This window comes from Camelus dromedarius, chromosome 32 (assembly GCF_036321535.1).
Source record: "Camelus dromedarius isolate mCamDro1 chromosome 32, mCamDro1.pat, whole genome shotgun sequence".
Taxonomy (NCBI): domain Eukaryota; kingdom Metazoa; phylum Chordata; class Mammalia; order Artiodactyla; family Camelidae; genus Camelus; species Camelus dromedarius.
In genome coordinates this window covers 9,515,072-9,541,604 of record NC_087467.1, presented here as the reverse complement: position 1 = coordinate 9,541,604, position 26,533 = coordinate 9,515,072, and the positions used below count along the sequence as shown (strand labels likewise).

Sequence of the window (26,533 nt, the reverse complement as noted above, 5' to 3'; positions counted from 1 at the left end):
TACCTACAATATGTTTTTTTTTTTCCCCCAGCTCCTATACTATGAAATACTTTCTGTCTAAAATACTCTGATTAAATGGTTTCTCTGAAACGAAAAAGCTTCCAAAACCTGATGCATAAATACAAAGATAAAATTGCTCTTCTACCAAACCTTTTAAAAAATATTCTGGAAAGTTTTAAGAGTGCTCTTAACTCTAAGATTACAAGCAAACCAAAATGGTGTTAGTAGTTTTTCCCCTACCCTCTAGGTTGAGCTGGAGTCCAAATGTTTAGAAGTGCACAGGTAAACAGCAGCTAGCAGGTCGTCTGCTCTGGGGGAAATGTCTTTAAGTAAATAAAAGTGCACAAAGATACCCTACTTCACTATATTAAAAAAAAAAAAAAACTAAATGAAAAAATACAGTAGGAAAGATGTCATCTGAGTATTATCAGAGATCTGATGTTGCAATGCACTGTTTGTGTATTACTGATATCCAAGGCACCACATAACTGTTTAGTCCAATTTCATTTCTAATTGTTTTCATTCAAAAATCTGCATTAATGGTTGCTTGGTGCACTGGTTTTCTTCTTTGGATTTGTAGCTACTTTTAACAAAATATACTATGGCTTAACACCTAAAGTATATCTTGCTCAACTTTAGATCTACCCACACACACTCAGGCTAAAAATAAATTCTTTCCACAGCTAGATTTGGGGGAATTTTGTAAGTTTTGTTTTACTTTCCAGTTTTAATTGTCACCATGAGAAGCAGCCAGCTAGATTCTTTTTCAGTGTAGTCAAGGCTAGCTTTTGCACTTACACACCATGATTAATTTATTATTCACCTGGTACCTTCCTATTAAAACAGGTCTTTAGCCTGTGAACTTTTCTTTCAGCTTCCAACAAAGGATTTCATTGCTTTGGGAATTGAGGTGTGTCTAAGTTTTTACCTGGGAGCAAAAGTGATGCAAGCGTTTCTGGTGAGACCAATCCTTGGTTTAGGGTGGGGAGGAGCTGCATAACAGGCCATCTGCAGACTCCTGAAGACAGCAGAGACGCTGAGAAAGGGCTTTCCTTACACATCGTATGCAGGCTGTTGGAAGGACTAAAGCAGCAGCTCCCTTGGATCCGTTCACCAGGGAGAGCAGAAACAATGACTTGGCTCCTTTTCAGAACCACAGGGGCTCTGGCCATTTTGATGGTAAGTCCTATTTTTTTTCCTAATAATTGCAAACTTTCCCTATTTCCTTCCTTGTAAGAGAATGTTATATTTGACTGCTGAATCTCTATTTTAAATCTGAAAAAAAGTGCGGTAGAAAGAAACATTTTTAAATGAAATTGTGAAGATTACCAATTTCCCTCTTTCGTTGGTTTTTTTAAGGTTGTAATTTACATAGAAAAACAAGCCAGAGAGAAATTAATTTGAAAGTCGCCATTTAGCATTTCTTTAATGAACGAGTTAAATAATCCTGATCTCAAGTCTGTTTTCCGCAGCAACTTTGCTTTCTTCAAAGTAATGCTGTTACTCATCTTTTTATTCATACTTTTATTCTAATACACACACTAAAACACATAAAAGAGAAGAAGGTCTACTTTCCAGGCTTATATATCTCTTAAGCATATGGCTAAGAATCGTACGTACATGCCTGGTCTTGATACCTGACATGTTTTCCAGTAGTCAAAGACTGCTGAGTTAAAATCAAAGCAATGTTTGACTCTAGAGAAGTTGGGAGGATTATTTAAAAAGCGTTTGTGCTCAGCCATTACATGCAAAGATATCCAACCTTTGGGGGCAAAAAGACACAATATTTTACCAGCCACTTTTTCAAGAGAGTAATACTTTTGCTGATTGGGCAAGTTTTATATAATATTATTGAAAAGAGAAGAGCAATCTGGAGAGAAGAGCACTGACCTGGATGCCACAGACTAGTTTGCTTCTTAACTGTGCTGTTTTAGTGAAGAAAAAAAATTTGTCACAATATTATCAGTTGCACAAACATATCAAAATAGTGAAATATATCATAATGAATATGAAAAAGTTCCTAATACTAATTCTTCACTTTATCAACAGTAAGTTGAGTTGGCCTACAAATCAGTTTCCTTCATTTCCTCATCCTCAAAAAATTGAGATAACTGGACTTCAAGAAGTTACAGGGAGACCGATGTCAAGAAAGAAGTTTCTAAAAATTAAAGATGTTTAAAAATAGAATAGACTGCCTGTGATCCAGAGTTTCCCACCCTTCCGTATCACGCCCATGGTCAAGCAGAAAATTGGTATCATGTCTTCTGTTAGAGTCTGTTTCGATTATGACAGTGTAACTGTTTTGGTAATCTAATGAATTTAGTTGACCCAAAGACAAATGTGGCAGTGGTACGACCTCTCCACTTTTCCAGATGGTCATTTCTATACTAAATGAACAGCAGGTGTAGTCCATTGGTCCAAGCCAATGACCAACTTGGGAAGCTAGGGGATACGTGGCAGGGGATGTCAGAACAGTGTTGTTCTGTAGTTGGACTGCACAAGCAAGCTAGGGAGCTTTCGTCCCTGCTTTGACATTTATCACACTCAGTTACCCCTCTGGTTCTGGCGTGACTGTGAGATCTTTACACCGAGGGCTGTTTTATTTGTCTTTGTATTCCCACTGCCTACCATAGTACCTGTCTTACAGTGGGCACACAATTGCTTGAAGAACGGATAAATGAATGATTGAACGAGGCCTCTCTAAACTGTAACACACACACACACCCACACACCCCGCCCCACAACTGTGTCTCTATAATGGAGGAAGCTATGAGAGGTTAGAACACTTTGCTCCCCTCAGGAAAATTTTACAGACACACATACACAAACAAACAATCTATTTAAACACCAGCATAACTTCATACATTACTGTTACACTGAGAAGTCTAGACCGGCTCTGTCCAATATGGTAGCCACTAGCGACATGTGGCTATTAACCCCTTGAAACGGATCTGTATTGAGGTGTGCTGTTAAGTGTAAGACACACACACCAACCATATTTTGAAGACTCTGTATGAAAAAAAAAATGTAAAATATGCCATTAACCCTTTTTATGTTGATTACAAAATGGAATGACAGTATTCTGGATACATTAGTTAAAAATTATTGATAAAATTAACTTCACCTTCTTAACTTTTTTTAATGTGAATATTAGAAAATTAAAAATTATATACCCAGCTCAGGTTTGTGGTTACTGTATTTCTACAGAACAGTACTGGTCTACTCTTAACACTATGAGTAGAAGGCAGGGTCAGTCAGCAGTGAGACAGGCAAATAAAGCTCCATGGACGAGGTGAGATCTGAGCTGCTTTTCGACAAGTACAGATGGGCCACACAGAGATGTCTTCAGTTGTCAGACCAGCACCAGCAAAGGCAGGTACAATTACAGCACCTGCCTAGGGGCAACGGACACACAGGTTTGACCAGAATGATAGTCTGCACTGGAAAATCTGGATATGAGTTAGAAAGGCAGATGAGGGTTGGATTGAAAAGCACATTCTGTGAAGGGTAATGAAATCCTTTCAGAAGTGGGGATCCACCCAGATTTTTCGAAATGGTGTGGTGATGGGGGGTAAAAAAAAAAGGGTTTTAAAAGCACTGAGGAGTGGGAATGCACATCTTTTGTTGCTAAAGGGTGGGGTCTGAAAGTTGGAAGACCTGTTTGGAGGTTTTGAATTAATTCCACCATCCTATGACCATACAAGGTTGCCAAGGTATAAAAGCTAAGTCACAGACTTCAGTCTATGTCTGTACCACTGACTCACTCCAGGCATTGTTTCCCCGACTGTCACATAAGAAGAATCATATCCTCCCGCCTAGTGAGAATGACCGGAATAAGAATAAAGTAGCAATGTGTGCGAAAATGTGCTCGGGAAAATATAAAGAGCTTTCTAAGACTCTAGTTTCTATTATTTGTAATATTTTAGTAATAAAGATGATTAATTAATATTTTGCCTGCCTAGTTTAAATAACCACCGACACCAGTTATCATAAGCTAAGAAAGGACCTACATTTTTCTTGAGTGTGAAAGAGCATATCAAAAACAGTTGTGAGATAAATTGTTTGAAAACTGACAGAAAAAAATTAAAACTTTATTTTAAATGATTATCATAGTGGGTTCAGGGAAATAACGTACTTTCAAAGTTGGCGCATTACTCAAAATTTCAACTGTTCAGTCTTCTAGATTAATTATCTGAGAGGGGAAGGCATGGGAAACACCTGACTATTGTTGGAAAATGTGATGTTTGTCAGTTTCCCATGTTTGTTGGATCCTTTCACACAATACCAAATAAACATTTTGGGGAAAGGATTTGTGATTGAAAAATACTTATCTCAGAGATTCAACCTTTTGAAAACAGTATTTGTCTTCAAAGGAGACCACTGCTCAGCGTTTTATGGCCCACAAAATCTGAAACACAGTCTGTCATAAAGAACTCCTGTAACATCTGGACAATAGCTATTGAATTTCATGTTACTACATTATGTGAAGAATTAGTCATTACAAAACTAATACAGATGTTTGAAATCCAAAGGTTTTTAAAGCACAATATTTTAAAGAAGTTAGGAAAAGAGAGAAAAGTAGTTTAAATATCAAGTTCTGAGTTAGAATTTGTTCTAAATAAAGCAGAACACTCTTTAACCACTCTCCCTCTGCAGAACATCCAGAAGGTAAATGTTTAAGAAAGGAATTGTACACTAAGTGGCCCAAATTTTTAATGGAAGGAAAATCTCTGATGTATCTTTCCTTCTCTTGATTGATGAAACAATCCAGTTTTCAGTGCTAATAAATATATGAAGATTAATTTCCCCCTGAACTTCTCCAAAAGTTAAGATTCTAAAATCAGAATAACCTTGCCAAGCAATTCCAGCCAGCCCTGTCTGACTTGGACAAAACTTAGGAAAGATGTAATTACTTCTACCAATTACTGCTCCCACTTGCTTAATACCTAAAACTGGTTTTCATTTAGAGCAAGAACCCTCAGTGCCCATAAGACTTCCCGTAAACCTCTTAGCCTTTGGCTCTTCCTTTCCTCAGTGAGGAGTCAATCTGATAGCCTACGGTGAGGGCTTGCTTTGGGAAGTTCATGACAAAAAATTACACAGGCAATTGGTTACCATCCATAATTACAGTGTGAATAACTGAATTTCTTGTAATAGGCACATTTTTCTTGTCACTGTACAGTTGGCCAGGCTGTACACTGCACAATGCCAGGAAGTGCATTCACATAAACCACAAATATGAACAGTGCCCCCTGAAGTTGTATAGGAAGCAACCTACACAACTGTACAGTGGAGCACTGGTTCTTGTCTCTTTCAGATGCTCAAGAAAGAGAAAGTTCTTATGTGTCTTGAAGTGAATAATAATAAAAAGCCACTTCATATCAAAGTGGCTTTTTTACACCTTTTTTTAAAAGTCCGAATGTCAGAAGTAATTAACACTTATTAAGCAGTTACTGTAGGGAAGGGCTCATCTGTGTGCTTTAGACTTATTAATTCATTTAACCCTCACAAAAAAACCTATAAAGTAAGTAGAATTATTATCCACATTTTACAGATGAGGAAGCTGAAAAATTAAGTAATGTTCCCAAGTTACTCAATTGGCACATGGTAAGACTGGGATTTAAATTCAGGGATTCAGGATCCAGTGTCCAATTTTGTATCACTACACTTGACTGCATCCTAGACAGCATTTAAAATGAGCACTTGAAAATATCCATGGGTATTTGTTTTTATTAGCATCTCCATCATGATACAAGGCTTAACTTTCTAAATTGAGTTTACTCTAAAAGTCAGTTATTAAATATTGAACTGTCTTAAATTAAATAATGTTAGGTAATTAAACAGATCATTTTTATTCAATCAAGGAAACTGCCTTGATAAATACAAAGCTTATTAAAATACTTTCAGGTTTTTTATTTTTAATTTTAAAAAGTCTATATATATATAGAAAGCTATGAGATATCATAAAAGATAAATCACTCATTTGTTTTAAATTGTACGTATGAAATTTAGTCAAACATGTATTGAATGACCTCTATGATTTGAAAAATTAATAATCATCATATCTAACTAATTATAAAAATAATATCACCAACCTATAGATCATGAATTTTTCCAAAAATAATAATTAAAATATTAATACATAAAAAAATCAAGCTTAAAATTTGTAATGATTTCTTTGAATAACCTAATTCATTCTACAAACTTCCCAGAAGAAAGTGGGTGTGATCCACTCTGACCACATTCTGAGAAGAGTGGCCACAGCCTAGGCTAGCTGGGACTAGCTCCACACAGATCTCATGCAGCCTAACAGTCTGAGTGTCCCTCCCACACTAAGGTTCCAGGTTACTCTAAACAAAACCTTGGCCAAACTCGGTGAAAAGCAATTGTGATTATATATGATTTTTTTAAATCCAGTCGCCCATATCCTCAAAATGTATTTATTGTGGATCTACCACATGCAATAGGAACCTTAATGATATAACAATATACATTTTAATTAGCACATAGGTACTATGAATATCAAATTACTTCATTGTATGCTTTTTACTAATTTAATAATCTCATTTGCTTTTAATAAAATATTTCTAATTCTTACATGTACCAAGTTATTTAGGCCATATCAATGCTTTAAAGATCATGCAGTCGAAATTACAAAATTACCAGGAAACAAAGAAAGGAAGAAAAGTGTAGAAATTCTCAAGATAAGGAGTGTTTTCTCCATATTGCTATTTCTTAGAATCTAGATTACAAAAAAAGACAACTTAGTTGATTTCTATTTTTGCCAGGCAGAAAACTACTGAAATGTTTATTAGGTATTCAAAATAACTATATGAACAAAATAACCAAGACAACTAAGTAGCCACATATAAGTATTAATTAACTAAAATAGTAAAGTTTTTAAACACTCTTCAAAATAATGTAAGGCTATGATTATATTTCCAAGTACATGTGTAAAAAGTATTGCAATATTCACAAGTATTTCTTATTAACTGCCCCATATTCCCAGAAACAGAAGAATAGTCACGTTTTCACAATACTCCCTAAAATTGGGAACATTCTTGGTGTTTTGACTTTAAAAGAGAGGATGGGGGAGAGTGAAGATTTGACTGAATAGCTGCTCCAAGGGCTCTGATTCAAGGAAATGAACAAATAGGAAACAACTGTCTGCGAATGCTCATTCTCCATAATTTAGGGTTTGTCCATCCTTTGCTTCCCAGGAAAACAGAAATTGTGTCTTAACATCTATTAGAAGAATCATTCTCTGTGGGGCTAGTACAAACATGATTCATATTTTCTGGATGACTCCTTCCAGGCTTCCTGTAAAGAGGAGCGTGCCTGGCCCACCCCTCCTCTCACGTGTGGCTGAGTCGTTGGGATCAACTGAGAAAGGAGTAATATAATTACTACATTGCTCTGCTCTCCTCTCCCAAGTAACTCATGCTGTTGTGTAATAAAGACCAGCAAAGCTGTAAAATCCTTTTGAGTAATGATTCTTTTTCACGACAATTTTTTTTTTAAAAAAACACCCTTTGAAATAAAATTTCAATCAAATATTTAGAATGGAAGGGCCCTGGCATCCTATGTCTGATCTGGTTATTCCTTTGGTTCATACTAGAACTGGCCTCTTCATTACAACTTTCCAAAATAAACAATAACAAATGTATTAAATCAATATTGTTTCACGAGTAACCTCAGCCTTTGCCAGGCAGAAATCTAAACAAACTATCATAGAACTGTCTTGCTACCACTAATTTTTTTCCACTTATTTATGCTGACTTTGGTTAGAATCTAGTCTAGTGGTGATGTGCACACTTTGGAGTCAGGCTGCAGAGGTTCAGTCCTGGCTCTCCTAAGGCTGTTAGCTGGGGCAAAGTACTCAGTCACTCCTGTCTCCATGTCTTCATCCATGAAACAGGGGTCACAATAATAGAATCTCCTTCAGACCACTGCTATATTAAATGAGATAGTAAATATAAAGCTTTATAAATAGCAACTAACACAAAAACTGTAATTTCTTTTCTTCTAATTTATTTTCACAGTCTTTTCCCTACCAGATTCTCTTCAGATCAGATAATCAGTGAGTCAGAAAATAGTTGTCAAACACCTGCCAAGGGACAGGTATTGTAAGGACTGCAAGGGAAAAAAAAATAATATAGAAGCAATGATTTGGAAAGTTTGCAATTTTCTTGGCTTATCACCATCATGCACACAAAACAGTAAGAAATAATAAATCAGGGGAAACCGCTATGGGCTAAATTGCATGGTCCAGAATCTGCGTTGTACAAACTCAGAAAAGGAGACATCAGTAAGGACCCTGTTGGAACTTGAAATGATCTTAAAGGATGAGTAGTATTTACGTGTGTGAAGGAAAAGAAGAATGCATTCCAGTTAGAAAACAAGATGGAAAATGACACAGATGGATGTCCTACGTGCTCTTGAGAAAGTAAAGATCCTAGCCTGCCTAATAAGACTTCATCTTATTTTCATTTAATTTTTTAAGCTCAATATTTAAATTGAAGTAGTAGGGCAGAGATGAGCAGATCTGTGTCCCACAGCAAACAGTACTTGTGCTTGGAACAGCATGTCCCCACCTTTGACGTTCCAGTCTCTAAACCAGGCTACCTCCATTCTGTTCTCTTGCCTCCTGTACGACTAAGACAGTGCCTTCCCCTGTGATTGCGGCTAATACAGCCTTGCCTTTGTACCTGTCAGTTGGCTAGGTCACGGTTTTTAATAATCTCCTATGGCACTTTCTGAAGCTTACCACAATGACGCGCACCATTGCTTCCTGAAGCAACAGTTTCCATAGCTCCCGGGAAGTGCTTATAGAAAAGCCAGGTAAGAAATGTCTGGTTGCTGCAATGAACTGTTAGAGTTTTGAACAGTCCAACAGACTCTTCCGTATATCATTAAAATTCGGTAGTTAGATTAAAAAACTGGAGGAACTTGTTTATACTGAGAGTATCATCTTTTCTCCGGGAGGATTTTACCCTTTGAATCCTGTTTCTCCAAATCTACTTCTTATGAAATGGAAACAAACTACAATGAACAGCAGAATGTAAAAATCAGGATTAGCATCTCATGTAATTCCTCATTTAAAGAATTCACATTTAATCTGACTTTATTTAAATGTCTACAGGTGGTCCTATTGGTTCATGGAGAATTGAGAATAGAGGTAAAGTATAAAAAAGTTTTTTGTAATTAAAATAATTGTTCAGCTAAAAAATTTTGTTTATCTAATATTTTAAGTTATTTAATAACTTAATTGTAAAAAATTAAAATTCTAACAACTAACACAATAATATATAAATAACAGCAATGTATATGCCACTATTGTAATTTATCTCACACATTCTTTTTTCTTATCTTAAATAAATAAATAGATTTTCATTAAACTGGTCCTATGTGCCCCAAACAGTCAGATATTGTGGAGTATATACAGGAAATATAAAATATGATTAAATGCTAATATTAAAAATCATATAGCTTTATAATTGTTTGTCATTTAATGTTCCTTCTTTGTTTGGCAATGTGAGATAGAGCAAATTAGACAGTTAATAGTCTTAGATATCTTGAAACAAAGAGGGTTTCTCAACCCAGGTGTCTATAAACAATACTCAAAGCGAAAATTTCCAACCATGTGCCTAATAAAACGGAATCCCTCTTCATCAGACAAAAGGACAACACGGAGAATATGAGACAGCAGTACAACAAGCCAAAAGGAGATATAAACGTGAATGGGTGAAGTTTGCAAAACCTTGCAGAGAAGGAGAAGACAACTCCAAAAGAAATCCAATTGCCAAAGTAAGTCTTATGAGCAGGGGCAATGTGAGTTTTTAGAATAAATATATTATATGTAAATTAAAACAAGGGAGAGGAGGGTATAGCTCAGTGGTAGAGCACTATGCTTAGCACACACAAGGTCCTGGGTTCAACCCCCAGTACTGCCATTAAAAAATAAATAAACCTAATTACCTCCCCTCTACACCCCAAATAATAATAAAAGGTAAATTTAAAAACTTTTAATTAAAATAATATGGCAATCCCAATTAGCAAAATGCAGGCTGGTAAGTCCACAGAACAAATAACCTGGTATTGTCAACAAAAAAATGCAATAATAATAATTTAAAAGAAAGAAAGAAAGAGGAAAGAACCATAGCTTCTAAAGTAATAAAAATAATTAAGAGACATAACCAATTTCAATGGATAAGCCTTTTTGGATCCAGATTCTAGCAAATAAATAGAAAAATATACATGGACAAGTGTTTTGTTTAGGGCAGCAAATTATGCTCAGAGAATGAGACTGTCTACTGGTAATTTATTTAACACAGGCTCATTGCAGGAATTATAATAATTTCACAAGTCAGTAGCATATAGGATAATGTCTCTTACTAAACCAGTAAAAAAATACCATACTCCTAATCAAAAGTAGATTAATCACACCATTGTCCTAGGCAAGGAAGCGGGTAGAGAAATAAAGCGCAAATTTAACTGAGATGTACCTTTCTACAAGTTGGTTCTTGGGAGTCAGCTTAGACAACCACAAGCTGATACTCAACTTCCAGTGCAAAAGCAAAAGTCCCTCATGGCTAGAGCACGTTACTAGGGAAGGAAGGCGGTGCTGCTGGCAGGGGAGCTGATCTCTTTTGCAGGGCGGCTGCACAGTTTTCACACTGGCAGGCAACGAGCTGCCTTGCCTAGGCAGGAGCTAATGCCCCAAGGTCTTCAAAGAGCTATTTAGATCAGCAAAGAGTTGCCTTGCCCAGACCAAACACTCTCAAGAAGTCTTCACAACCTCCGGGTATTTAAAGCCTGCCTGTCCCCAGCCATAGTGGCTCCTCCACACGTTCTTCTCTATAAGCCAGAACGTCGCTCCCAGTAGCTGAGCTGGAGTGTTTACTGACAGCCGCTGATGTCCACCACGACATCCTGATGCAGCTTCCTCAATGTAAACAACTTCACTCTAAGAACAAAACAACTTCATTCTTAGATCAAAAATTTTTTAAAAAGTGTATCTTGAAATCATCAAACCAACACACAGCAATAAGACAATTAGAAAAATGGTTGACAGTCAACACTGGGTTGACCATGTATTCAGAACTGTTGAAGCTGGATGATGAGATATATGAGGTTCATTATATTATCCTAACTTTATATTTGAAATTTTCCCTGTTAAAAAGATTAAAAATTAATAATAGCAAAAGCAAATCATTTTAATACATATTTTCAACACTATATAATCCCTTTTTTCCCTCCAGTGCCCCTATTTAAACTTTTCTTTTTTAATGTTATCTGCTAAAGAAGGAAGCATTCAGAAGTGGTTTTGTTGATATTAAGTGTCCTTGACTTTCTTTCAACCTTTTAACATCACCCTGGTGGCCACAATCTGGACAAATATGCTAAAACCAATATGATTGATGCATACTGGTCCATGCTGGCCAACAGAAGGAACAATTTGAATTTATTTCATATCCCTAGTGTCAATCAAGGCAAAAGGCAAACAGCACAGTGTGAAAAAGAGTGAATAAAATGAACAGGTAACTTCAGTGTATGTGAGGAGAAGAGGGGAAGCAGCAGGCTGGGTGATGGTCACCTTAACACTTTGGATATTTTTGGTTGCAGATTACTTCAGACTTCCAAGCAACCCAGAAAATTACCTACCGCATCTCTGGAATAGGAATTGATCAGCCCCCTTTTGGAATCTTTGTTGTTGACAGAAACACTGGAGAAATTAACATAACAGCCATAGTGGATCGTGAGGAAACTCCAAGCTTCCAGGTAAGTTTGTGTCCTCAGTACTGGCCACCCTTCCCCACGTGCACAGTGACTTTAGAAGGTGATATCCTTCTACTGATTAACTGAGAAAAGAGCTCAGTGCCTGAATCCACCCACCAGCAAATAACAATACCAGTTCCTCTGCAAAGAGCTGCCCCTAATGGTTGTGCCCCTGAAGGAATAGCCCAGAGGGGTGAACTACAGCGTACAGCTTGCCAAGGGCTTCATGCTGCCACGAGACAGTTCCAGCAACTTGCCCCACTGGTCTGCCCAGAGTGGGCACTTCTTCCTACTTTGTTTTTCTCTGGGGAAATATTTTTCCCTCTTTGCACAAAAGTACTTACTTCTACAAGTTTTAATAGTGGGCAAACAAAGGTTGTAGAATGTTAATTAACTGTTTCCCTCTTTTTCTAGATCACGTGTCACGCTCTCAATGCCCAAGGACAAGATGTAGAGAGACCACTTATATTAACAGTCAAAATTTTAGATATCAATGACAACGCTCCAGTGTTTTCACAGAGTGTATTCATGGGTGAAATCGAAGAAAACAGTGCTGCGAGTATGTCTTCTGCAGGACCTACTTACTTCTAATTTTGTTTTTCCTTTCAGATACCAGTATCACTGTATATAGTACATCATTTTTATAAGTTACTTTATTCTCTGAGTTTCATCAGTTGTTGTGCAGAAAAATTCAGCAAGATAATGTGGATCTTCCCTTCTAATGTGGATATTTGCAGTTGAGTTACTCATCCATCGCCAATGTATTTCTAGGCGGTGGTTGTGTTATCAACTGAAAGTCACAAAGCTAAAGAAGTGGCCTTAGGTAGCCTGGATGCTTCACCTGGGCGTTTTTAGATTATAAGGAGCAGAGACACACTCACAGTACTTGGATAATTTGGGGGAAAGGGAAAATTATAAGGCCACTGATCGAGGGAAGAAATAAAGACAAAAAAATAGTCTAAATCTCAACACAGCTAAGGCTTAGTGAGAACTGAAGGATTTTTATGGAAGGCTGCACAGTTCACCTGATTGAGAGACACAGTAAGAAATATCGCAAGTGACGTGCATTTCTTTTTAGCATGCACATATTTAAAGATCTTAAAAGACGAAGATCAATTTGAAATTGTGTTGAATATTTAATGTGAACATAATGTCAATCTTCACACACACTTTAATGAACTTCTGTATTCCTAGACTCACTGGTGATGATACTAAATGCCACAGATGCAGATGAACCAAACCACCTGAACTCTAAAATCGCCTTCAAAATCGTCTCTCAGGAACCTGCAAGCACACCCATGTTCCTCCTGAGCAGACACACGGGGGAAGTCCGTACTCTGACCAATTCACTCGATCGAGAGGTAAAGCAAGGCCCTTGGGAGCATTCAGTAACTCAGGATTCAGTTGTAAGAAAGCCAAGAGAGGTGATTCCGTTCCCCCTGAGAGTGAAAGGAGAAAGGACGAGAGGTCCCCAGGGCCAATCCAAGGGAACTGTTTGCATTCTAGTGTGTTTCTGGTGGGATGGGATGGGTACCTGAGACTTGCACAATCAACTGTACCTAAACAAGCAAGCATCAGCACACCTGTGGGACTTGAAGTGGGAGAGGAAAAGAAGGCACTGCATACGTGGACAGAGACTGAACTGTGGCTAATTCCTCATATGAAGGAGGAGAAGGAAATTTCTATCTGGAGTAAAGCCTTCTCTAATGTCACATTTTTTCTCCTGATTTCTTTTCATTTTACCCCTGCTTCCAGAAGACTAAAGAATCCCCTTCCTCTCGCTTCTCCATTGTCCCACCTCTACAACTACCGTCACTGCCACCACATCTCCATCACCGCACGCTACCCCGTCAGACTCTATATTAATTCTGTACAGATGATTTTCCAAACAGACCAGCAAGGGAGCTCTCTGAGTGAGCTTCCCTCAGATAAGCCTCCCACCATCCTCATGGTCCATTTTTGCTCTAACTGAACTTTCCTGTCCTAAGAAGCTCATAGAAGAGAAAACCTGCACTAGCCCCATAAAGACTTCAACCCAGCCATCCCGAGCCCCACACACCTCCTCTATGATGGTCGATGAACGGTGCATGTGATCCTTCCAGAGCATGAACCACGACCTTGAATATTTTCACCTCCTTCCCATAGGAAGCAAGTAGTTGCCACTGTATTCCAGGCACTAGAGATGAATTCTTTTTCTTTATTTTTTCCTCCAAATACAGCAAGTTAGCAGCTATCGTCTGGTTGTGAGTGGTGCAGACAAAGATGGAGAAGGACTATCAACTCAATGTGAATGCAGTATTAAAGTGAAAGATGTGAATGATAATTTCCCAAGGTTCAGAGAATCACAGGTATGCCTTTCACTCCTTGAAGAATAAATTTACATATACTATATGATTTATTATATATTGTACTTGGCCATCCAAATCCAAGATTTGCCAGCTTGCTGGCTTTTATTTAAGCTCTCTGCACTTTCCTTTAAAAGTAAGCTTTTGTAAAATATAAGAATTCGGGAACCAGCAAGGAAGCAATACATAATTTGAGAATTCATGACTAATGCCATTCAGAATAAATATAGCCCCTTTAGATAAAATCCGACGGAAGTCTTAAATTCTGCTTTTCTTTTCAAGTATTCAGCGCGTATTGAGGAAAATACTTTAAGTTCCGACTTGCTTCGATTTCAAGTAATAGATTTGGATGAAGAGTTCACAGATAACTGGCTTGCGGTGTATTTCTTTACCTCTGGAAATGAAGGGGGTTGGTTTGAAATACAAACTGATCCCAGAACTAACGAAGGCATCCTGAAGGTGGTTAAGGTAAGGTCTGATTTCCCTTCGGTGGGAAAAATATTCTATATTAACCAAAACTATTATTCTTTATTAACAAAACTGTCATAAATACACTTTATTCACTTATGAATACCACTTCTTTATAGAAAATTTTAAAAAACACAAACAAGTAGCTAGAATTTTGAAAACACACAGAGCCCTTAGGAAAACTTTCTTAATATATTGACTTATTTCCTTCCAAGCTATCATATTGTCTATAGAAACACAAAACACACTAATATACATGTATTTATCCATGTGCCTGCTTTAAGCACATGAAGGTAAAACATATTTCCTGACTTAAACTCATTTACTCTCTACAACTGAAGTTAGGAAGAGTCAAGAACACATGGAATTGTGGCCTGTGAACTTCTCAACTTGCTTTGAATGGATTAGTTATGGTCTTCAGAGGGGGAAAAAATGCAACTTTTTCTAGAAAATGGTAATTTATAAGCTATATCTGCAAAATAAAAAAATAAATAATCGAGGAAAACTTCCATTTGACAGGCTTGGCTACAGCAGACCCGCCATCTGAAATAGCATAAGGCTATCTAAGCCTGGGTATTGTATAGACTAGAAAACTATTACCACTATTTCAGGACATTCCTTGACATAGGACATCGGACAACATGGGAGCTTCTTTAATTCCCTGAGTCCAGTAGAATGACAGACCCATTATATTCCCTTGACAAGGAGAGTGCTGGAATTCCGGATTTCTGGAAGCCATGTAAGCAGTTCCCATTACTCTGCTTTCAGAGTGGGTTACAGCCATGTTCAGTTGCAAGCATTTTGTAACAAACGCCCAGAGACATCCCCTGTCTTCTGTACTGGTGTCATCCAGTCTCCTAAACTAGAAACCTGGGTCTTACCCTTCAGTTGTGGCATTTCCTCACAACCTAGAGCCAGTCATCAAATTCAGCTCTAGAAATTGTCCTTAAAGTCTGGCCCTGGTCTTCCTACTTACGGCCTGTGCTCCACCTGGCCTTGCCACCCCTACCCGCCCCCAGGTGATAGCAGGCCCTCCTGATAGACGTCACTGCCTCCCATGTCTACTTCCCTTCATTCCCTCACTGCCATCAGTCTGCCACGTTTTTTTTAAAACCAATTTGGGCCAGCTACTCTCCTCTTGAAAAACTTTCCTTGTTCTCCACTGGCTGTGACAGCGGCCCTGGGTCGGGACTGCCCTGCAGTGGGAATCCAGGAACTATTCAGTTGGTCCCGGAGGAGGCCAGGCAGTGGTTCTTACAGGCTCCCCAAGGGGCTGTAGTGAGCAGCCAGGGTCGATGACCACCTGCTGGCCTCGGAGAGGACCTTCAGGCCCTCAGAACTGCATCCAAGGCCTCTCACCATCAGCTGCCAGCTCTCTACCACCTTCTGTAAGGCTGGGTACTTGCAAGCACCTCCTCCCCCTGAAACACGCTGCTCACACGAAAACCTCTTGGAAGTCTCTCCTGAGGTTCTCAAGTACAAGTCTTCACTTGCTTTCACACATAGACTCCATAATCTCTTTTGTCCCTTACCCTTTGTATTATAATTACCTGGTTTTTTTTGGCGGGGGAGTAGTTTGGTTTATTTATTTATTTTAATGGAGGTACTGGGGATTGAACCCAGGGCCTCATGCATGCTAAGAATGCACTCTACCACTAAACTATACCCTCCCCTCATAGTTAACTGTTTAAACATCTTTCTCTTCCTCTCCACTAGGAAACACTTGAGTCCACAAAACCAGTCATTGCCAAGTTAAAACACAAATCTAGGTCTCTTACCATAATTATTTTCGGTTACACACAAATGTAACCAAAGTGAGCATTTCCTTATCTCATCACCCTTAGAAACTGTACTAGTGAATGGAAAAAGCTATCCTGGGACACCTGAGGCCTTGAATTGGGCCACCTCAATAAGATGATCAAACAATAGTTATCACCAACACTGTCTGAAATGGTTCTTTGAAGAGTTGGTGGGCCACCCACTCACTGCTTTGCTGAGGCCTACTTGCCAACCAAGTTCATTAAGACAATTTGCCTTTGCCACTTGGGAATTTTTAAAGTCAGGAAAGACATTACTGCACGTGAACCCAATGACTATTCTGTGAATGGCCACATAGCTGCCATTTACTGGAATGTATTATGGACTTTAATTTGTTCAGTCCTCACAACAATCTGATGAAGTTAGAGTCTTTTTCTCAGAAGTAAAAAGTTGAGGATCAGAGATATTAAATATTGTGCCCTGAGTCACACAGCTATTAAGTAGCAGATCCAAGATTCAAACCTCGCTAGCATAACAATCTTGGGGTTCTTTCCACTGTGCTGCACAGCCTAAAGAAACTGGAAAGGTGTTTTGTTGGTCTGAAAAGAGGTCCTCTGCTTTCTAAGTATCAGTTAGCAAACTAAAGTTTCATGAGCTCAGAACTCTGATTCTCACCACAACATTACAACGACCCGTGAAACCATTTTGCTGTATAGAAATAAAAGATTCATTCATAGCACATAACAGAGTTCTCCTGTCCTCTTGCTGGATCATATTTTTGTGACACCTCTTCCCTTCTAATTTTATTTCTACCCTAGGCCCTAGATTACGAACAACTGCAAAACGTGCAACTTGGTATTGCCGTCAGAAACAAAGCCGTATTTCACAAATCAGTAATCTCCCAATACCGAGTCCAGTCAACCCCACTCACAATTCAAGTAGTAAACGTGAGAGAAGGAATTACATTCCGTCCTGCTTCCAAGACGTTCACTGTCCAAAAAGGCATAAGTATTAGAAAACTGGTCAATTATATCCTGGGAACATATCAGGCCATTGACGAAGACACTAACAAAGCTGCCACATCCGTCAGGTGAGGTCATTTTTTAAATGTCGGGTTATTTCTTGATGTAGTTTTAATTTACAAACTATTAAAAAAATAACACCTAAACTATTAAATGCCAAGAATACAAAGAGATGCAAAGGTGGCCGACTCAAGGAACCATGTAAATTCGAGAAGCCTCATGGGCTATGAGCGGAGGCAGCATAATTATAAAGTGGGAAACTAAGAATGTCTTGCCTGTCTAGAAAGATCAGGAAAAAGTTTCCTGGAAACTTTCAACTGAATTTTAAAAAGAGTAGAAGCTCACCGGGAGACGGTGGTACAATCAGAACAGCTCATACCTCTGCCTAAAACACAAGGGCACCATGCAAAGTAGATGCTCTAATATAAAGAGCAAGCCCACGGTTACCATTACCGAGCAGAGCAGAAAACTGAAAACCCAGGCTAACACATGCGGAAGGATTATTAACTACTGCTTGTTCGTGCTCATATGTTAATTTTCTGCTTTTTATAAAAGCATGTCTCAATGTCTTACATTAAGTATAAATACATTAAATATGAAACGAGTCATTTTCATTAAATACATTCATTTACATTCCATATTTGAAAAAAAAAAAAACCTATTGCTGTTTTCTGTTACAAAACAGATATGCCTTGGGACGTAACGATGGTGGTTTGCTAATTATTGATTCAAAAACTGCTCAAATCAAATTTGCCAAAAACATCGACCGGGATGCTACATTCATTGTCAACAAGACAATCACAGCTGAGGTTCTGGCCATAGATGGTAAGAAAACGATTTCATTTTTGGAGAAATGTTGTACCAACTGGCATTTCTTTATGAATAGATGATTATGATTGTTAACCTATTATCTTTATCACTAGATAAAGTTAATTATCTTAGAGGCCTTGCGTCTCAAGTCTGAGGCAGCTAAATCCAGGAGAAGACTGAGCATTCCAGCTTCTCAGTGGAGTCTGCTGGACCAATGAATTCTGTGTTTGGTCCCTATTGTTGGCAATGGTTGGGCAGGAATTTCTGGGTTTGAGAGGGTCGATAAAGACTGATACAGAAAGCCTGTCAGAGAAGCCCAGCTCAAATGTGAGATGCCTCTGTGAGTTCCTTGTAGAGACCTCATATGCTTACACCATTGAACAACAAAAGTGTTCTGAAATGCTTTTAAAATAATATTTACTGACTGTCTGTGTTTCCCAAAGTGTAAAATTAGTTTATGCTCAAGGCAATAAGCAAACATAAAAAATGAAAGAATAAACACCAGAATTTATATTATCTGGAAAAACAGCATAAAGCACTAAGGGAAACAACAGAAATAATTCATAATTCCACCACTGAGAGATTTTTATTTTATTGTTTTTGACTGTCAGCATTTAAATTTTTTTCTTCAATAAAGTTTAACATCCTGTGTAATAAAAATAAATCATTGTTTATCCCAAATACTTTGGCTCAAGCTTTAGAAGCAAACATTTTTCAGAGTGCTGGGCTCAATGCAGTAAGATACACTTAAGAAAAGGGTTGTTTTATTTTCATTTCATTGGTAATCAGTGAATTCATCACCTCATAGGCCTTGGTTCCAAGCATATTAAATTAATAGCCAACGCTACTAATTAAAAACATCAGCTAGGTTGATAAATTTAGATCTGCTTTTAACAAAATGTGGAAATTGGGTGACATCTGTTTACTTGGAGGATTAACAAATACAATTTCACATGAGTAAACACATTAATTTGGTTGCATGCAAGAGAAATTTAAAAGGTTTATTTATTATTTATTTATTAATTGTACAACTTGTTCTGCGTATTTCTTTAACTCCAAAACATTCTTCTTACAGAAAGCACGGGTAAAACTTCTACAGGCACCGTATACGTTAGAGTACCTGATTTTAATGAAGACTGTCCAAACATTGTCCTGGAAAAGGAAGCCATCTGCAGTGTGTCCCCTTCCGTGGTCGTCTCGGCTAGAGTGCTGGAGCGGGATAAATACTCGGGCCCCTACACGTTCTCCCTTGAGGAGCAGCCTCTCAAACTGCCGGTGGTGTGGGGCATCACAACGCTGAACGGTGAGTAGCCGTAAAGCGGCTTCCACAAATGATAGCAGCTGCTGCTTTATATTTCCAGAAGGATGAGAGAGCACTGATTTGAGAGCAAGTCCTTTCCAAAAGTAATTTTAAAATTTCTTTGCCATGAAGATGTGGGCTGAGGCTCATGAATTTCTTCTCTCTTCAGAAAAGGAATGACATGATGTAATATTAACTATTTAATATTTTCTGTTTTTCACGTGGACTCTTAGTTTTTTAATGTCTTTAAAATTTTATTTCTACCTACACAGTACACCAGAAAAAAAAAAAGATTAGAGTCAGGCATCTATTTTATTGCAGAGCTGTTTAGATTTCTAAATATATAAGCTTTTCCTCATTGGGCAGACCGTCAGCAGACGTGAACCAATGGAGGAGGCAGCCTGCTCGAGGCTGTCACTAGTCAGGAATCTTGAGAGCATGGTGGACTGAAATTCATAAATCCATTAGCTGGGGCAAGAGTTCATCCAGCCTTCCTTTCCTCCTAATCTTTGTCATGCTAAGTTTACATTTCCTATGTTTTCCAGGAGCCTGATAGCCATTAGACTTAATAAGAGTCTTCTCCTCTAGGGGTTTGATCGTGACCAGCAGGCCATTTCAAATCCTCTGTAAATGAACCCCCTTTTCTCTAGTTCTTTTCTGAACCAGTCTTGCTTCCTTTCATGAACATGCTTGCTCTGTGGCGCCCAGTCATAGGTATCAGCATGCCTAGAGTCACCAAAGGCATCTTGTTCTCCGTGGGCTCCTTTCCTGGGACCTTACTGATCCTGGTGTCAGGATCTAGCTCCAAGTTGTGCATGTAGCATTTGGCTCCAAACGGCTTTACCAGACACATGGCCAATGAAAAGGCTGCAAAAGAAACATCACAGAAAGACAGGACCCGGCACTACACACACCTGCTGGGACTGGGTGGATCAGGCACAATGTTAAGCGGCACAGTGGGGTCAAGAATTATTGAAGCAACACAACCCCGCATCTTACAAGAGCTGCTGCTGGAGCCCTTAGAAAGGGACAACATCACAATGGAGAATGATCATTGCTTGTGAGTCAGATAAGCCACAGGCCTGCACCACAGGGAACCCCACACAACTGACTTGAGGCTCATGGGATGAGCAGCTGACATAGCAGCAGCCAAAGCAGAAGTAGAGATGTCAGTCTTGATCAGCCCGGCGCTAACATGGAGCGAGGCGGAAGGGATACATTCAGAGGGCTGCACCAGAGTCCAGGGGTTGGTGCAGGCGTACCGGAGGCTGGGGAAGCCCCAGAAGAAGGACTGGATTTAAGTGCTGCCCACTCCTCTCCTCTTAGAGGGGAAAATCAAGGTAGGGGTGAGTTTTCATGGAGGAAGATTATGGCCCTTCTGGGGCAGATAGAAAGGCAAGGAGGAAGTACAGCCCCACACGCTCCAGCCCTCCCTCCGAACTGCTCAAGCCTCAGCCCTGCTATCTGTGATGGTGGTGTCTATGGCACTTCTGGTTCTGTTTATAAAAATAAGTCATTTTAAGAGCAAGAGACACCGTGTCCTACCGTTGATTTGTTTGACTGTCCCCCTCAGCTACCTCTGCGCTCCTAAGAGCCCCGCAGCAGGTGTCTCCTGGCGTGTACAGAATCTCCCTCGTGGTCACGGATGGTCAGGGCAGGCGGTGCGAGACACCGGAGAGCTTGACTCTGGAAGTCTGTCAGTGTGACAACAGGAACACCTGTAGCAGAACTGTGACTCCAACCAAAGCCCCCTGGATCAGACGGGATCAGTCGTCCTGGAGGCTGGGGCCTGCCGCCATCGGCCTGCTCCTCCTGGGTCTTCTGATGCTGCTGTGTGAGTATGCCGAAGCCTCGGCCTGTTCCGCGCTGGGTGTGGGCATGTGTGGGGCCTTCCCGCTGCACAGGCAATGCCTCTTTGCAATTGTCGTAGAGGCAAAGCTGGGGAAAATCGCATTTTCGGGAAGAATCAGAAATGTTTAAATTTAACACATCGCTTGTCAACAATCTGACCATTCAGGTGTTCATTCACCTGACACCACAAACATAGCTTCAGTATGTACAAATAAATGCAAATAATTAAAAAAATGTATTACAGAAAAGGACTCAGAAACTGAACAACCAACCAGCTTTATCATTCATCAAATAGGGCCTATTTTAAGAAAAAAATATACCTGTCACAAGAATAATTTGATCAAACAGATTGATTCTCCTTTGGTTTCATAATCACATGAAATTTTACTATGCTTAATTTTCTAAATTTTATTTGATACAAACTAATTTTGCTTTCTTAGATGTTTCAGATAAGCATTAGATTTTCCAGAAATAAGCAATGAAAATATCGTATTTTCTTTGTCATAGTTCTGAGAATTGCCACGTCAAGTGATTCAAATGTTCTGATATTTTGTTTTCCTTGATACTAGTGGCCCCTCTTCTGCTGCTGACTTGTGACTGTGGGACGGGTCCTATCAGCGGCGTGACTGGTGGATTTATCCCAGTGCCTGATGGTTCAGAAGGAACAATTCATCGGTGGGGAATCGAAGGAGCCCAACCTGAAGACAAGGTGAGGATTCACTCTGTAAAACACTTATTCCAATCATACAGAGCAAATTTTGATTTATATTCAAGTGGGAAAAGGGGAAAATGGGCTATAAAAGTAAGAGACCTCTTGACCCTCAAGGGCCCTTGAGATTCAGTGCTGAAATAAATGAAGTCTTTTAGGATTTTAGCTCTTCAGATGTCAAATCAGAAGAATGGTTACTCCTGCAAGAATTTGGGCTTCTTCTGATGTCACCATTTGCAAAGGGGCACAGTCTACCAATATCGGTGAAATACGATTAATTTTTAAATGTGTTTATTTTTTGTGCATGGTTTGCAGGAAATCACAAATATCTGTGTGCCACCCATAACTGCCAATGGAGTCGATGTCATGGAAAACTCTGGTAAGTGAACACTGACTTTCTTTTTGAAAACAACAGTGAGTTAAGTAAGAAATATTGAAAAATAAGAAATATTGAAAAATAAGAAATGTTCTAAATTCTTTTAATAATTTGCATATATGTGCACATGTTGAGAAATGTTACCACTGAAACTGGGTTTCAGTGAGATGGTTTACTGTGAGTATATTAGTCAATTCCATGACCTAGCTCTGGCTCAAGTTCATGTGCCTACTGATGCTACCGTTTGTACTAACTGAAGATTTGTTATACTTTTTCCAAACTTTAACAAACTGAAGCATAGCTCTCAGATAGTCAACTATTAATTTTTCAATAAGGAAAGATCTCATACATACAGAAAAATGTAAAGGAAAATATAATAAACACTATGTACTCACCACCCAACTTCAACTATTCTTAACATTGGTACTATCTGCAGTTAAAGCCTCGTGTGTGCACATCCTAAATCTTGTTGCCCTTTTTCCCTCCCCAGATCTAACAGCACCCTGATTTGAGTTCAATTACCAATTCTTACATTCAGCCATAATGGGACAAGAGTGCTTATGTTGTCCCCTAGGTGAAATTACTTACTTCTTTGGTTTATGAAATGACTATTTTAATCATATTATCTCAATGCCACAATTAAGGCTTAAACTAGAGAAATAATAAAACCTAATGTCTAAAATCCATTATAATTACATAGCAAAAACTATATTCAGAATGCTCTACAAAAAAAAAAAAACCAGCTTTCCATGCAAATATAACCTAAAGGTAACAGGCAGAATAGTCGTAACTCATTAAATTTTCATTAGGCATCAAAAAACCAAATTAGCTTCTGCTAATTTGCATGATTACATTATGTATGTTTCCTCTTTGGTTTCCTTATTGAGCCAATATGACAGCTTAATTACAATTTCTTTTTTCCTGAAAACAAACAAGCATTGCATTAGAAGCGTTCCGTGGCTGTGTGCTGAATATTCTGTTCTTACTTTTCCCTTTCTGGCTGTTGTCACTGAAAATCTATTTCTTTTGTGTATTTTTTAATTCGTAGATAATTTTTAATAGAGCTAGTTCATCCGCTATTAACCCGTTACCTCCTCACCTCTTCTGTTACTCTCACATAAAACCCTGTGGGATGTTCTTATCGCCTCTAGTCATATTGTGTTTTCTCCCATTTACTTGCTTTACTTGGTGACTGCTCGTGGATATCAAAGACCAGCAAAAAACAAAACAAAACAAAACAAATCACAGCAGGAGATGCTATGGAACTCCCTCCCCTGTTTTTTCAGAAGTCTGTACAAATATGTATGCTGGAGGGACAGTGGTAGAAGGAGCTTCGGGAATGGAACTGACCACCAAGCTTGGAGCAGCTGCAGGATCTGGAGCCACTGCGGGACTTGGAGCAGCCGGTGGACTGGGTGTGTATTCTGCCGGACTGTCCGGAACGATGCGAACAAGGCACTCCACCGGAGGAACCAACAAGGACTACGGCGAAGGGGCCGTCAACATGAACTTCCTGGACTCCTACTTCTCCCAGGTAATTTGGTGGAAAACTTTGTGGCTTCGTTATCTTGTTTACCTTAGAGATCTTTCTACTTGACTCCACTTCAGTTTTACAGTGCGTGTTTTTTATAGTTTGGTAAAATGCAAGCAAAAAAATTAGCTCCTTGTTAAAATAATACAGATAACCTAAAGTGGCTGCCAAAATTGGGCTACTGGTCAAAAGAACGTGTTGGTAGACATAAAACGAGAGAACATGGAGAACGTGTCCCTCCAACTGGAGTGACAACGGAAAGCAAAACGTTCTGCATTTCAGATCAGCAGCATCCTCTTGAGGAATGCAAAGCAACTTATTCTGTACTTCCTATACCATGAAGTATGTCAGAATACATCTGCACATACTTTTCTGGTAGAGGGTTATAGCAGTCTTCATGTGTTTAAGGAGTCCACATCCGAAAAAGTTGAAGAGCCATTGAATTCATGACCCCAAAACAAAAGGGGAAGCAAGGGGTGTGATCCGAGATCAGGAGAAGTGTCAGGAAGCATAGAACTGAGAAGAGACAAGGGTGTAAGTGCTGGCTTGGTGTCCGAGCACATGAAGGCTTGACACTGTGTCTGAGGAGAGACCAGAGAGAGGGCCTGTTTGGAATGAGGATTCTTCCGATATTCCAAGGTACGATGAGGGCCCTACTTACAGTTCAGGCTCTCACAAGGGTCTTACAGAGTCTTGGTAAAGGCCCCCGCGTGGGTGAGCGCTGTCTCAGATGGCGCACGGTGGGATGGCTGCACCCACACCCCACCCAAAGCGGTGCATCAACGTAAGCACACACAGGGACCCTCCCACTTGGCCCAGAGAATAATCTCCAGGCTTCATCCACATTTGCTCCGAACACCTAGGTCCATGTAAATTCAAGCCTTGAAAATCCACAGTTAAAACACAAGCCCCAGCCAGATTCAATGTTGAAGGAATGTCAATTACATTATTCTCCAAACACAGATAACTTCTGTCACATGACTGCTGACATGAAGAGTGTGCCTTACTTCTGTGGATCACCTAAATCACCCACTCATGATCAAACCTTGAGTTCAACAAATGGTATTGCATTCTTCTACTGAGTATCTTTTAAGAGTCATTTTTTTCCCACTTTTCTCCACCTTCAGAAAGCATTTGCCTGTGCAGACGACGACGATGGCCAGGAAGCAAATGACTGCTTGCTGATCTATGATAACGAAGGAGCTGGGGCCCCCGGTTCTCCTATCGGCTCCCTGGGTTGTTGCAGTTTTATTGCCGATGAGCTGGATGACAGCTTCTTGGACTCACTCGGCCCCAAATTTAAAAAGCTTGCAGAGATAAGCCTCGGGGTGGATGACGAAGCCAAAATATCTCAGCCAGCCACCAAAGACAGCAGTGCTGGGATTGGATCCTGTGGCCAATCTGTAGAGGTCCAGCAGTCAGAATCTGTTAGGTACCAGGCTGTGTCAGGCAGCCAGGGAGCTTCCGCTTTGTCCGCCTCGGGTTCCATCCTCCAACCAGCCATTTCCATCCCTGACCCTCTGCAGCAAGGCGGTAGCTATTTGGTGACGGAAACTTACTCAGCTTCCGGTTCCCTCGTGCAACCCTCCACTGCAGTCTTTGATCCACTTCTCACACAAAATGTAATAGTGACGGAAAGAGTGATTTGTCCCATTTCCAGTGTTCCTGGCAACCTGCACGGTCCAACAGAGCTACGAGCGTCCTGTAATAAGATCTGTACAGAAGATCCTTGCTCCCGTCTGATATGACCAAAATGAACTGGAATAACATACTGGCCAAATTTGGATATTTGAACCAAATTATTCAAAACAGCACAGCAAATCTCACAGTATTGGCCTAATTTGGAACTTACTTGCTAATGTAACCTCATGATCACAGTCTAAATTTTCTAGTTCGTGCTGTCACTCAAACTGGAAGTGTTGTCACTCTTACCTCTCAGATACTATTCAAGTCACAGTAAATCACAGTGTTTTTCAAGAAGTCTTAAGATCTCATTCAGTGGGAAAATTCCCTAACAATTTTTAAATTTCAAATGCAATGTGTTTTAGTGGATTAAGTGCTTGGAGGCAAAAGCCCCGGTTCTTGCCTCTCTCATCTTTTCTTATATCATTAGGAATGATAATAAGAGTCATAGGTCTTTGCTAAAGCATTTTGAGCTGCTTCAAAAAAAGGAAATAGTTGCAGTTGAATTTTTGCCATCTTCCTGGTGCTGGGAGACCCTAGGTACGTCTTCTGCTCAAGCTAAGGGTGTTGGCTTATGCATTAAACTTGCTGTATCTATATTCCTCATATTCTCACAGAAGACAGTTTTGAAATAGAAATATCATAGAACATTTAGGAAAGTCTAGTATGGTGTAAATATTTCGTGTTTTTTTTTTTAAATCACCTTGGAAGGATTTATCTAAAAAAAATTTTTTTTTTACATTAAGGTCTTTCCTGCACACTTCTCAGTAACAAATCCTGTGTTAATAGTCTTTTAGAATTACTCCTTATTTTTTTAAACATCAGTGGGTAGATATAGGTTACATAGGACATACAGTGATGTTTATCATGTTTATGATGTCTACAGACTTTGTGGGAACTCA

The 26,533-nt window shown here is 39.3% G+C and overlaps 2 protein-coding genes across 2 annotated transcripts in view; one reads left to right on the top strand and one right to left on the bottom strand.

Annotated features, from left to right (window-relative positions):
- Nucleotides 1–26,533, bottom strand: part of DSC1 (desmocollin 1) — a 265,006-nt gene that overhangs the window by 230,828 nt on the left and 7,645 nt on the right. The window lies entirely within an intron of this gene.
- Nucleotides 916–26,047, top strand: DSG3 (desmoglein 3). Its single transcript, XM_010977228.3, has 16 exons — nucleotides 916–1,179; nucleotides 9,143–9,178; nucleotides 9,676–9,807; nucleotides 11,626–11,781; nucleotides 12,193–12,337; nucleotides 12,973–13,139; nucleotides 13,998–14,126; nucleotides 14,406–14,591; nucleotides 17,168–17,439; nucleotides 18,057–18,196; nucleotides 19,257–19,484; nucleotides 21,055–21,315; nucleotides 21,902–22,041; nucleotides 22,357–22,420; nucleotides 23,704–23,951; nucleotides 25,076–26,047. Exons 1-16 carry the CDS (start codon nucleotides 1,132–1,134, stop codon nucleotides 25,694–25,696), a joined length of 2,973 nt encoding a protein of 990 aa, XP_010975530.2. The 5' UTR covers nucleotides 916–1,131; the 3' UTR covers nucleotides 25,697–26,047.

Bases quoted from the DNA above. Each gene is read 5' to 3' on its own strand.
- DSG3 (XM_010977228.3), top strand. From the start codon at position 1,132: ATGACTTGGCTCCTTTTCAGAACCACAGGGGCTCTGGCCATTTTGATG. The intron at 14,592-17,167 runs GTAAGGTCTGAT...TTTCTACCCTAG, and splicing joins GCATCCTGAAGGTGGTTAAG to GCCCTAGATTACGAACAACT. The intron at 22,042-22,356 runs GTGAGGATTCAC...CATGGTTTGCAG, and splicing joins GAGCCCAACCTGAAGACAAG to GAAATCACAAATATCTGTGT.